Source organism: Mesoplodon bidens, assembly GCF_964165515.1.
Source record: "Mesoplodon bidens genome assembly, chromosome: 9".
Classification (NCBI taxonomy): Eukaryota; Metazoa; Chordata; class Mammalia; order Artiodactyla; family Ziphiidae; genus Mesoplodon; species Mesoplodon bidens.
The window spans coordinates 106,761,133-106,775,082 of record NC_138166.1 but is presented as its reverse complement, the minus strand read 5'-3'; the positions used below and the strand labels follow the sequence as shown (position 1 = coordinate 106,775,082).

Here is a 13,950-nt window from a genome sequence, read left to right as displayed (position 1 = left end):
CCCTCTGCCATCAAAAGTTCTATTTTTGTGTTTTGTTTTTTTTTGTAAACTTAAACTACCAATTCTGGTTGAAACATTTTGCTAAATTATTCCCTTAATTTCCACTTTAAAAAATATCAGTTTATTTTTTAATGTTAAATTTCAAAATGTTATGATAGATTTCTGAATATATGTTAAAATTACATTCACAGGGACCTCCCTGGTGGCACAGTGGTTAAGAATCTGCCTGCCAATGCAGGGGACACGGGTTCGAGCCCTGGCCTGGGAAGATCCCATACGCCGCGGAGCAACTAAGCCCGTGCGCCACAACTACTGAGCCTGTGCTCCAGAGCCGGCGAGCCACAACTACTGAGCCCACACGCCACAACTACTGAAGCCTGTGCACCTAGAGCCCGTGCTCTGCAGCAAAGAGAAGTCACTGCAGTGAGAAGCCCGTGCACTGCAACGAAGAGTAGCTCCCACTCGCTGCAACTAGAGAAAGCCTGGGCACAGCAACGAAGACCCAATGCAGCCAAAAATAAATAAATAAATAAATTTATAAAAAATATATATATATTCACAATATATTCCAAAGCCTCCACTTCACACCTCCCAGAAGATCAGTAATCTCCGCACATTGATCACGTAATACAGACCTGAATCACGTTTTCACCAAGGTCACTAGCTTTAGGCAACAAGCCCATCACCTGGCTGCGTCCAGATGTGCCTAAGGGGGCTGGACGCGTCGGGAAACGGTACCTTGGCCTCCCGCCTCCTGTGCTCCTTCCTGTCCACGCTGCTTCGGTGCTTCTCCTCGTCCACACGGAAGCCTTCTTTATGGCGCTTTTCTTTATGCCTTTCTTCCCCTTCCTTGTCAGAGAATGAATTGCTTTTTTCTTTTGAATAATTCTCTCTTTTCTCCCTTGTGCTGCTTTTTTCTCGATGTTTCTTTTCTCTGTCTGGTTCTTTCTGCTTCCTGTGTCGTCTTTCACCTTCTTCTTTATAGAGCCAATACTTGAGAGGATTGTCTTTGCTGTCACCATACTGCAACTTTGGATGTGACATTGAAAAACACATGAGCGTATAAAACAGACGCCTGCTGTCTTATATACACATTACAGCAAACACAGGGGAAGACACAGAGATCTCCCCTGGCTCTCGCTCCCCTGTCCTGCCACAGGCACCTTCCCATACTCACCTGGCGACGGGAAAGGAAACCGCGCAGACCACACACACACACACACACACGCGCGCGCGCGCGCGACAACAGACACCACAGCCAGCAGCCTCGCCCTAAGGAAGAGCATCGTCCCAATTCCTCCGCATGGCGGACACCCTTGCCCTTCCTGCCGCCCTCTCCTCGACTCCCCCGCGTCCTGAGCGCTACCAACACGCAAGGCCCTCCTGAGAGAGCCATGTGACTTGTCTGGAAGGACATCCGCTTCCGTGGGTGCACACTGCGCCTCTCTTCATGGCACACAGCTCACATGTCTTCCCCCACCCGCAGGGAGATGGTTCAGCCATCCCTGCATCCCCCAAGCCCCCAGGGATGTCCAGGGACCACGGGTGTCGAGGCCACAAGGCAGCGAGCTGCAAGCTTGTACAGTGGGTCGTGAGCGCCCGGTTCGGGGAGCATCACCACCATGTCTCAACTGGACCCAAACTGAACCGTCCTTCTCCGTTCACTCAGGGTCTCCTCCGCCTCTGTTCCCCGTGGTTCCGTCCCCTCCAGCCCCCACCTGCTCTGCTCATGGCCACCAGGATAACCTTCCCAAAGAGAAACATGGAGAAGCTCCTCAGGTGTGAAGTCAGATTCCTGCACACCCATCACAGACTGAATTCTAAGGGAATTAAAGATTTACCGTTAAAAAATTATGAGGACCCAGGTCTTCCCTGGTGGAGCAGTGGTTAAGAATCTGCCTGCCAATGCAGGGCACACGGGTTCGTGCCCCGGTCCGGGAGGATCCCACATGCCGCGGAGCGGCTGGGCCCGTGCGCCATGGCCACTGAGCCTGCGCGTCTGGAGCCTGTGCTCCGCAACGGGAGAGGCCACAACAGTGAGAGGCCCGCGTACCGCAAAAAAAAAAAAAAAAAAAAAAAAAATTATGAGGACCCAGACAGAACAAAACACAGGTGACTCCTTACATGACACGAGTGTGGGGAAGAGGGTTCCCCAAGCATCACAACAACGACAGAAATAAGGAAAGACAGACCTGACTACTTCATAACTTTAAACGTACTTATAAAAATAACGATTGCACAGAAAAACAAACAGAACACTGACATATATAACTAGCAGAGAGTTCACCTTTAAAGTACTCTTAAAGTTAACAATACACCCCACTAGACAAGTACGCAGACATACACAGGTAGCAACTAATAATAGGACAATAAACCCTTTTATAAAATGCCCTTTGGGGACTTCCCTGGTGGTCCAGTGGATAAGACTCTGTGCTCCCAATGCAGGGGGCCCAGGTTTGATCCCTGGTCGGGGAAATAGATCTCACATGCATGCCGCAACTAAGAGTTACATGCCACAACTAGGAGCCAGCGAGCCACAGCTAAGGAGCCTACCTGCCGCAACTAAGACCCAGCATAACCAAATAAATGAATAAATAAAAACAAGTATTTTTTAAAAATGCCCTCTGTTTCTGAATCAAATTAGCAAATGTTAAAAATTATGATAATGCCCAGTTGCTGCTTAGGACATGGGGAATCACACTCTGATGATATGAGCAATTACAGCCTAATGTAAAACAAATGGGGTAACACTTACTTTGATCTAGCAAGTTCACTTCCAGAAATTAATCATAAGGAAATAATTGTGAATAAATGCAAAAAGTTTACACCATGGATGTCTTTACAATACAAAAAAAAAACTTAGAAGCAACATAAGTATCCAAAAAAAAAGCAGATGTGTCCAGAAAACATCAATGAATACTGTATTATGCAGCCATTAAAATACTATAGACAGGGATTCCCTGGTGGCGCAGTGGTTGAGAGTCTGCCTGCCAATGCAGGGGACACGGGTTCGTGCCCCGGTCCAGGAAGAATCCACATGCCGCGGAGTGGCTGGGCCTGTGAGCCACGGCCGCTGAGCCTGCACATCTGGAGCCTGTGCTCCGCAACAGGAGAGGCCACAACAGTGAGAGGCCCATGTACCGCAAAAAAAAAAAAAAAAAAAAAAAAAAAATACTATAGACAGATATGATAGCTTAGAAAAAATGTTCAAAATGTATTAAACAGTTATAAAACAGTAAAAACAGTTATAAAACAGTAAAAATCCAACTTAAGAAAATAAAGTTTCTATGTACATATCCAAACACATACACATATATGAATATATGTACATAAACCTATAGGATATATATCTAAACATTATCAGTAATTATCTCTGTTTTTTATTTTTTCTCTTATTATTTGCATTTTGTAAATTTTCCAAGATAACCAAGGTTTACTCTTGGAATCGGAGAAACATAATTGCCTGTGAGAACTTAGTGCCTGAGGACTGTCTTAGGTCTTAGATTCCGTTTTACACTATTTTCCAGAAGCTCTCTAACACCCCTGCCTGAGCGCCCTGGGCTTTGCAGCTGGAGCCCCTCCCAGGCCTCGCCCTGCATACCTTTCTTTCTCGGTATCTTCTTTCTCTCTCCTCATCTCCTCTCTCGGAGTCTTCATCTCTCCGTTCCCCCTCTGCAATTCTTGCTTTACTTACTACAAAAATAAAACGGACTTTTAACATTCTCAAACTTTAGCACATCAAAAATATCTTCTAACATCCTGCTGCAGTCTTTACTGTAGATATCACACAATAACACATATGAAAACATATTCTTTAATTAAAACACATTCTCCAATGTCAAGAATGGAAATTTCTAGAATCTAAACTTAAAATGGAATAAACAAGAAGGAAACCTGGAAAGCATGTCAGAGGAACACCTGGGAACCCGAGAGGGGCCCCAGTCCAAACACAGGCCTTTGGAGCTCCTGCCCTGGGCTGAGATGCTCAGGGAAGCAAAGTCCAGTCCAGCTGGGCAGACTGCTTCATTCATCTGCAGGGAAAAGTCGGCTTCGGATGCCTGGGGGACTGCCCCCTGCCCCGGGTCTCCCACAGCCCCGTTGCCTGGGGCACATGGATGCAGGAGGTCCTGTGATGCAGGTGGGCGCACCCACCCCACCCCATGATCTCTCCCTGCCACGGGGGAACCCAATAGAGCCACCTCAGTCACTGGTGACTCCTGCAGCCCCGTTCAGTAGTGAAAAACTAGACTTTCACTTTTGAATTTGTACCAAGTTATTAGGCTTAAAACTAAAAGAATCCACATTTTTAAAGGTGAGGACAAAATTCAACATACAGAGATCATCAAAACAAAGTTCATTCACTCCAAAAGTATTCACCAAACCTGACCACTTTCTAGGAGCCTGGGGTACAAGAGATCAAAACAACTGGTGGGGGTCCCCTGGGGGGACACAGGAGTGAAGGTGGAAGAGAAAGAGGGGGGGTCAAGATGGTCCCCAGGATTTCTGACCTAAGGAAGGAAGGGAGGGCCCCGGGGATCCAGGGGAGACACAGAGGAGACAAGGGAAGAGGCACGAAAACAACCAGGGGAGGAGGGAGGACTGTCAGAGTCTAGTTGTACAATGAGTCTCTCCAGAGCAGCACACTCAACACTGCACTGAAAAAGCAGATCAGGCTGCAGACCAAAGGACTGATCTGAAATCAAAACAGACTGTATTACTAAAAAGTACCAGGCTTCCCTGGGGGCACAGTGGTTAGGAGTCCACCTGCCAGTGCAGGGGACACAGGTTCGAGCCCTGGTCCAGGAAGATCCCACATGCCATGGAGCAACTAAGCCTGTGCACCACAACTATTGAGCCTGTGCTCTAGAGCCCACGAGCCACAACTACTGAGCCCGTGCGTCACAACTACTGAGCCCACGAGCCACAACTACTGAGCCCACATGCCACAACTACTGAGCCCACATGCCACAACTACTGAAGCCCATGTGCCACAACTACTGAGCCCACACGCCACAGCTACTGAGCCCGCATGCCACAGCTACTGAAGCCCACACGCCTAGAGCCCGCGTGCCACAACTACTGAGCCCACGAGCCACAATTACTGAGCCCGTGTGCCACAGCTACTGAGCCTGCACTCTAGAGCCCGCGTGCCACAACTGCTGAGCCTGCGCACCACAGCTACTGAGCCCGCGTGCCACAGCTACTGAAGCCCGCACGCCTAGAGCCCACGCGCCACAACTACTGAGCCCATGTGCCACAACTACTGAGCCTGTGTGCCACAACTACTGAAGGCCAGGTGCCACAACTACTGAGCCCGCGTGCCACAACAACTGAAGCCCATGTGCCACAACTACTGAAGCCCGCGTGCCTAGAGCCCATGCTCTGCAACAAGAGAAGCCACTACAATGAGAAGCCCACGCAGAGGAACGAAGAGTAGCCACCGCTCGCCGCAACTAGAGAAAGCCTGCGCACAGCAATGAAGACCCAACACAGCCATAAATAAATAAATTTATTTTAAAATAAAAAATTAAATTAAATTTAAAAATACCAAGAACATCAAAATAATAATCCTAAAGAGAGGCAATGGATAGTAAGGTAGTCAGTGTTAAACTTAATTAGAGATAACCCTCTTAACCCCAGCCCTGCCCCAGCACTCGGCCCGGCAGAGATGCACACTCGGGTCCTTGGGGCCTGAGCCCCTGCACAAGAGGGACACACGCCAACAGGGACCACGAACCGAGGTCCTGGTCCCATCGTGTTCACAGCCTGAGGATTCTGAGATTCACTACATGCTCTTCTCATATGTTCCGTTTTTGTTTATGTTGGCTAGTTTGAATTTTTTTATAGGACGCAGACACTATTTGCATAATAAAATAATGAAGATACTTATTTCCATTTTGGGGAGGAAAAAGTATGTACCTCTACCTTAGAATTCCTAGGAATTTGGACAAATAATATTTAAATACGGCTTAAATCTGACACTTTTGAGGAATTCTTTTTATCAAAGATTTTGTTTATTTACAACGTGGATTGCGATCTATTGAGGCAATAAACCTAAAATATATTTCAATAGTAAAACTCCAGCAAACCATGAGAAAACTGTTACTCCTGTTCACTGAAATGAGTTTTTAAAAAACCCGAAATAAAAGAGTGCAAAGAGCACACACATGCACCACCGGGGCCTCCGACTTCACAGCCAAAGCCGAGACCTTCATAAAAACCAGGAGAGAGCTGTGACAAAGCGAAAGAGAGGTACGGACATATATACACTACCAAACGTAAGGTAGATAGATAGTGGGAAGCAGCTGCATAGCACAGGGAGATCAGCTCGGTGCTTTGTGACCGCCTGGAGGGGTGGGATGCGGAGGGTGGGAGGGAGGGAGATGCATGAGGGAAGGGATGTGGGAACAGATGTGTATGTATGACTGATTCACTTTGTTATAAAGCAGAAACTAAACAAAAACAAAAACAAAAACAAAACCAGGAGAGAAAACAAGTGGGGAGGGGACACCTCCAAGGAGGAAAGTGCCCCGGAGTCACAGACCTGCCCGCCTGCGCTCGGGCCTGTCTCGGTCCCGGTCGCGGTCGCGGCCGCGGCCCAGCAGGCTGGGGTGCGCGGCCACCTGCCTCAGCTCCTCCGGCCGCGCCCGGTCCCTCTCGCGCTCCTTCCCTCGGCCGTGGGGCTTCTCCGCGTCCCGCTCCCGGTGTGTCTCCTTTGGCTGGCCCCTGTCCTTCCTGCTGTCCCGCGGCTTGTCCCTGTCCCTGTCCCCGTGGGGGCGCCCCCTGGCAGCCTGGCCGTCCCTCTTGGCCGCGCTCTCTCTGTACTCGGCATCACGGTCTGGGGCGCTGGGTCTGCGCTCTTTGCGGTCCGCCCGGTCCGCCTCTGACTCCCTCCGCGGCTTCCTGGCTCTGGGCCTCGTCTCTTCCGTGGGACTGGCTGATCGAGCGGCCTGCGCAAGAGAAGGACAGCCGGTCTCTGAACCCAGGCTCACACTCACTGAAGGGCCCTAAGAAGCACTGGCGTCAACTGCTCCCTGTCCCGGCAGGACGGGCCGGGACGCAGACTCTGGAGCCCTCAGAAGCGGGGTCAGCTTGGTAGCCTGTGCCTGGCGAGGCGCCCACTTACAGGGACGTCTCCATGTGCTGGTAGATCAAACCTAAAGTGCTACGTGGGTCAGAAAGAAAAGAAAGGGGCGCTGAGGCTGTGCGGGAAAGTCTCCAGGACACTATCCGCCGGGGCCCCCCTTAAGGAACAAGGACCCTTGTCGGAAACTCTCAGGAGGTCTTTTTTTGGCCATGCTGCGTGGCATACGGAATCTTAGTTCCATGACCAAGGATCAAACACGAGCCCCCCGCACTGGAAGCACGGCGTCTGAAACACCGCCGGACCTCCGGGGAAGCCCCCTCTCAGGAGGTCTTGATCGCAACCCCTCAGCCCCGCACACACATGCACACAGACCACACACGCACACACGCGCGCACACACACTCACACACTCACAAGGCCCGAGCTCTGAACGCTGACAGGAACCCGACTGGTGGCATGCTGGCCCGAGCTGGGACGGAAAACCCAATCCAAGAGGGTTCCAGAGCAATTAACCGCATGGCTTTATCTCTGAGTCAAACCACCTCTGAAATGAGCCACACGTAAGCAAACCTGTGCAGAGCTGAGAACCCGGTAACACTGCGCAAGATTACCATCCAGGGTCCAAACAGACCCCAACTCAAACCTTTTCTCCCAAATCTTTAAAATATATTTTTACCCAAAGATGTTTTCTGAGCTCGTGTTCTTTCCAAGTATCATCTTTGGTTCTTCTCTAAAAAGAAAAGTACAGAGTTAGAATTTTTAAAGTTTAAAATACCCTAACTTTTTACGCTCCAGTGAGCTGCATTTTCATCAGACCATTTTAGTCAATGGCGACCCTCGGTGTGCCAGAAGTTACCGTCTATCTACAAGAAGAAAAGGCAATACGAACGCCGACTTTTTAAAATTACTCACAAACGATCACAGGCTACTTCATATTCATGCTGCCCCGAGGCTTGGGCCCACCGCAGGCACCCAGCCCCACCTCCCCTCGGTGGGCTCAGGGCAGACTCCTCGGTGGGTCTGTGCCGGGCAGGTGCCTCTTCAGGTGCTGAGAGCACACAAGCCCACAACACGGGGCTCCGGCCACGTGCGCGGGGTGATAAATAACAAAAACCACCAAGGATGGTTTCCCATAGAGAACAAGAGAAATCTACCCTGACTACCTCATTTCCCTTTGAGAAACTCTGCCTTAAGGGCACAAATACAGGGCGATTTGGTGTGTTTAAAATTTAAAGCAAATGGAGTACAAGTGAAAATGAAAACATATTCACGGATCAGCCACCCAAAATTTTCCTGTTGATGTGAAAATGAGGGAAGCAGAAAAAAATTCACAACAGCTCATAAACACTCTAAGGAGAAATAAATAAAAAGCAACCAGGTCAAGAATCTACCAAAGTACAACCAGAAAGTGCATTGTGCTCTGCTGTCACTGGAACACGTATTCTTTTCTGATAAATTGGTCGATTTAACAAAAGGGGTCCACAGTAAGACATGGTGAAGATGGTCAGCGGCAGTTCGCATAGCTATAACCTGCAGCTGCTGGACTTTAAAATGTTTTCTTTCAAGTTAACTGCTCTTTAGAGAGGTTTAATGCGTGACTGTTTCCAAACAAACGGCCCAAACACGACAGAGACCATGCGCTGCTTGTGGAGCGGGTAGCCTCTGTGACGAGTGTGTGGGAAACGGGGCTCTTAACGGCTGTGATTGTATTACTGAGGCCAGTAGAGTAAAAACACCTGAAGGCAACAGATCACCAGAGACCCCAGGACTTCCCGGTGGCCTCTTCCGTTTTCACCAACAAAAACCCAGCTTTGGGCTTTACTTCATCCTGAAGCTTTTCTTTCTTTCCTTTCATTTTTCTCTTTTAAATTTTTTAAGCTGTAAAATGATACAGAGTTCCTTGTGACCATCACAACCCCACGTGTCACACGTATCCCCAGAAACTCCACGCCCACCCCGTGTACGTGAGACCACAGCACTTCAGACCAGGAGCCCCTGCCCTGTGCCCTCCACTCAGCCTGGGTCCTGCCCCGTGAGGCAGGCAGGCAAGTAACTTAAAATTACACTCCAAGTAGGCAGGCAGCATTTCCTCCTGTGAGAGGAATAAACCCCACCCTGAAAACAAAAGAAAACCCCAGAAGAGCTGCCTGAACAGCAAAACCTCCAACCTCCTTAGCTAAGGGTAACCTAAATACAGACATACCCCTCCCACTTACCTGTATATATAGGTATATACGTGTTCACATTGCTCGATGTCCTCCCTGATCCAATCTCACTACATAGCTCTGCAGTGAACGCTGCTTATATAATCACCATATGATAACTGATGACAAACCGACATTATAATGGAGTGATCCCAGTTCAGGCAAACAAAAAGCGGTGGCCATTGAGGATCTGGTCTCAGACACGTACCTGCACCACTGAGAACTTGAACTTTTCCTGAACTGCACCAGACCCAAGAACACTACCGGTCATCAAAACAGCACCTGCCAGCTGCAAGGACCCCAACCAAGCCATCACTTCTTCCAAGAGCCAATGATAATTCTTGACACACAACTCATGTAGCTAAGCGTTTTGCCTTTATAAGCCTCCCTCACTTTGCAGCTGAGAGAACACAGTTCAAGAGCTTGAATCTGTGTCTCCCAGGCTGCAGTCATAACAAACGCCAAATAAACACGTTTTTATCTCAATCAAGTCTCCATTTCTAAAATTTTGGTTACCACAACTTTTAAAACATCCTATAAACAAATCACAGAAAACTTAAGTTATGGAATAACTTATGAAAATGTAGAGAGATTGGTTCAAGATGGCGGAGTAGAAGGACGTGCTCTCACTCCCGCTTGCGAGAACACTGGAATCACAACTAACTGCTGAACAACCATCAACAGGAAGACACTGGAACTCACCAAAAAAGATACCCCACATTCAGAGACAAAGGAGAAGCCACAATGAGATGGTAGGAGGGGCGCAATCACAATAAAATCAAATCCCATAACTGCTGGGTGGGTGACTCACAGACTGGAGAACACTTATACCACAGGAGCCCACCCACTGGAGTTAAGGTTCTGAGCCCCACTTCAGGCTTCCGAACCTGGGGGTCTGGCAACGGGAGGAGGCATTCCTAGAGAATCAGACTTTGAAGGCTAGTGGGATTTGACTGCAGGACTTCGACAGGACTGGGGGAAGCAGAGACTCCACTCTTGGAGGGCGCACACAAAGTAGTGTGCGCATCAGGACCCAGGGGAAGGAGCAGTGACCCCATAGAGACTGAAGCAGACCTACCTGCTAGTGTTGGGGGGTCTCCTGCAGAGGTGGGGGGTGGCTCTGTCTCACCATGAGGACAAGGACACTGGCAGCAGAAGTTCTGGGAAGTACGCCTTGGCGTGAGCCCTCCCAGAGTCCACCATCAGCCCCACCAAGGAGCCCAAGTAGGCTCCAGTGTTGGGTCGCCTCAGGCCAAACAACCAACAGGGAGGGGACACAGCCCCACCCATCAGCAGACAAGCGGATTAAAGTTTTAATGAGCTCTCCCCACCAGAGCAACAGCCAGCTCTACCCACCACCAGTCCCTCCCATCAGGAAACTTGCACAAGCCTCTTAGATAGCCTCATCCACCAGAGGGCAGACAGCAAAAGCAAGAAGAACTATAATCCTGCAGACTGTGGAACAAAAACCACATTCACAGAAAGATAGACAAGATGAAAAGGCAGAGGGCTATGTACCAGATGAAGGAACAAGGTAAAACCCCAGAAAAACAACTAAATGAAGTGGAGATAGGCAACCTTCCAGAAAAAGAATTCAGAATAATGATAGTGAAGATGATCCAGGACCAAAAAAGCATGCAGGCAAAGACTGAGAAGATGCAAGAAATGTTTAACAAAGATCTAGAAGAATTAAAGAACAAACAAACAGAGATGAACAATACAATAACTGAAATGAAAAATACACTAGAAGGAATCAGTAGCAGAATAACTGAGGCAGAAGAACGGATAAGTGACCTGGAAGACAGGATGGTGGAATTCACTGCTGAGGAACAGAATAAAGAAAAAAGAATGAAAAGAAATGAAGACAGCCTAAGAGACCTCTGGGACAACATGAAACACAACAACATTCGCATTATAGGGGGTCCCAGAAGGAGAAGAGAGAGAGAAATGACCCGAGAAAATATTTGAAGAGATTATAGTCAAAAACTTCCCTAACATGGGAAAGGAAATAGCCACCCAAGTCCAGGAAGCACAGAGAGTCCCAGGCAGGATAAACCAAAGGAGAAACACGCTGAGACACATAATAATCAAATCGGCAAAAATTAAAGGCAAAGACAACTTATTGAAAGCAGCAAGGGTAAAACGACAAATAACATACAAGGGAACTCCCATAAGGTTAACAGATGATTTCTCAGCAGAAACTGTACAAGTCAGAAGGGAGTGGCATGATATACTTAAAGTGATGAAAGGGAAGAACCTACAACCAAGATTACTCTACCCAGCAAGGATCTCATTCAGATTCGACGGAGAAATCAAAAGTTTTACAGACAAGCAAAAGCTAAGAGAATTCAGCACCACCAAACCAGCTCTACAACAAATGCTAAAGGAACTTCTCTAAGTGGGAAACACAAGAGAAGAAAAGGACCTACAAAAACAAACCCAAAACAATTAAGAAAATAGTCATAGGAACATACATATCAATAATTACCTTAAACGTGAATGGATTAAATGCTCCAACCAAAAGACACAGGCTTGCTGAATGGATACAAAAACAAGACGCATATATATGCTATCTACAAGAGACCCACTTCAGACCTAGGGACACATACAGACTGAAAGTGAGGGGATGGAAAAAGATACTCCATGCAAATGGAAATCAAAAGACAGCTGGAGTAGCCATACTCATATCAGAAAAAATAGACTTTAAAATAAAGAATGTTACAAGAGACAAGGAAGGACACTACATAATGATCAAGGGATCAATCCAAGAAGAAGATATAACAATTATAAATATATATGCAGCCAACATAGGAGGCACCTCAATACCTAAGGCAACTGCTAACAGCTCTAAAAGAGGAAACCGACAGTAACGCAATCATAGTGGGGGACTTTAACACCCCACTTACACCAATGGACAGATCATCCAAAATGAAAATAAATAAGGAAACAGAAGCTTTAAATGACACAATAGACCACATAGATTTAATTGATATTTATAGGACATTCTATCCAAAAACAGCAGATTACACTTTCTTCTCAAGTGCGCACAGAACATTCTCCAGGATAGATCACATCTTGGGTCAGAAATCAAGCCTCAGTAAATGTAAGAAAATTTAAATCATATCAAGCATCTTTTCTGACCACAATGCTATGAGATTAGAAATCAATTACAGGGAAAAAACCATAAAAAACACAAACACATGGAGACTAAACAATACGTTACTAAATAACCAAGAGATCACTGAAGAAATCAAAGAGGAAATCAAAAAATACCTAAAGACAAATGACAATGAAAACACGATGATCCAAAACCTATGGGATGCAGCAAAAACAGTTCTAAGAGGGAAGTTTATAGCTATACAAGCCTACCTCAAGAAACAAGAAAAATCTCAAATAAACAATCTAACCTTACACCTAAAGGAACTAGAGAAAGAAGAACAAACAAAACCCAAAATTAGCAGAAGGAAAGAAATCATAAAGATCAGAGCAGAAATAAATGAAATAGAAACAAAGAAAGCAATAGCAAGGATCAATAAAACTAAAAGCTGGTTCTTTGAGAAGATAAGGAAAAGTGATAAACCATTAGGCCAACTCATCAAGAAAAAGAAGGAGAGGACTCAAATCAATAAAATTAGAAATGAAAAAGGAGAAGTTACAATAGACACCTCAGAAATACAAAGCATCCTAAGAGGCTACTACAAGCAACTCTATGCCAATAAAATGGACAACCTGGAAGAAATGAACAAATTCTTAGAAAGGTATAACCTTCCAAGACTGAACCAGGAAGAAATAGAAAATATGAACAGACCTAAAACAAGTACTGAAATTGAAACTGTGATTAAAAATCTTCCAACAAACAAAAGTCCAGGACCAGATGGCTTCACAGGTGAATTCTATCAAAGATTTAGAGAAGAGTTAATAACTATCCTTCTCAAACTCTTCCAAAAAATTGCAGAGGAAGGAATACTCCCAAACTCATTCTATGAGGCCACCATCACCCTGATACCAAAACCAGACAAAGATACAACAAAAAAAGAAAATTACAGACCAATATCACCGATGAATTAGATGTAAAAATCCTCAACAAAATACTAGCAAACAGAATCCAGCAACACATTAAAAGGATCATACACCATGATCAAATGGGATTTATCCCAGGGATGCAAGGATTCTTCAATATATGCAAATCAATCAATGTGATACACCATACTTACAAATTCAAGAATAAAAACCATATGATCATCTCAGTAGATGCAGAAAAAGCTTCTGACAAAATTCAACACCCATTTATGATAAAAACTCTCCAGAAAGTGGGCATAGAGGGAACCTACCTCAACATAATAAACGCCATATATGACAAACCCACAGCAAACATCATTCTCAATGGTGAAAAACTGAAAGCATTTCCTCTAAGATCAGGAAAAAGAAAAGGATGTCCACTCTCACCACTATTATTAAACATAGTTTTGGAAGTCCTAGCCATGGCAATCAGACAAGAAAAAGAAATAAAAGGAATACAAATTGGAAAAGAAGAAGTAAAACTGTCACTGTTTGCAGATGACATGATACCATACATAGAGAATCCTAAAGATGCCACCAGAAAACTACTAGAACTAATCAATGAATTTGGTAAAGTTGCAGGATACAAAATTAAAGGACA

The 13,950-nt window shown here is 46.2% G+C and overlaps 2 protein-coding genes across 3 annotated transcripts in view; one reads left to right on the top strand and one right to left on the bottom strand.

Moving 5' to 3' along the window:
- The window catches only part of NCAPG2 (non-SMC condensin II complex subunit G2), a 278,460-nt gene that overhangs the window by 102,824 nt on the left and 161,686 nt on the right, over positions 1-13,950 (top strand). The window lies entirely within an intron of this gene.
- Positions 1-13,950, bottom strand: part of DYNC2I1 (dynein 2 intermediate chain 1) — a 49,229-nt gene that overhangs the window by 32,264 nt on the left and 3,015 nt on the right. For both annotated transcript variants that reach the window (XM_081243873.1, XM_081243874.1), the window contains exons 2-5: positions 7,763-7,816; positions 6,545-6,950; positions 3,602-3,693; positions 739-1,029 (exon numbers count right to left, since the gene is read on the bottom strand). In XM_081243873.1, the coding sequence (XP_081099999.1) occupies positions 739-1,029; positions 3,602-3,693; positions 6,545-6,950; positions 7,763-7,816 (843 nt within the window). The remainder of the gene's footprint in view (positions 1-738; positions 1,030-3,601; positions 3,694-6,544; positions 6,951-7,762; positions 7,817-13,950) is intronic.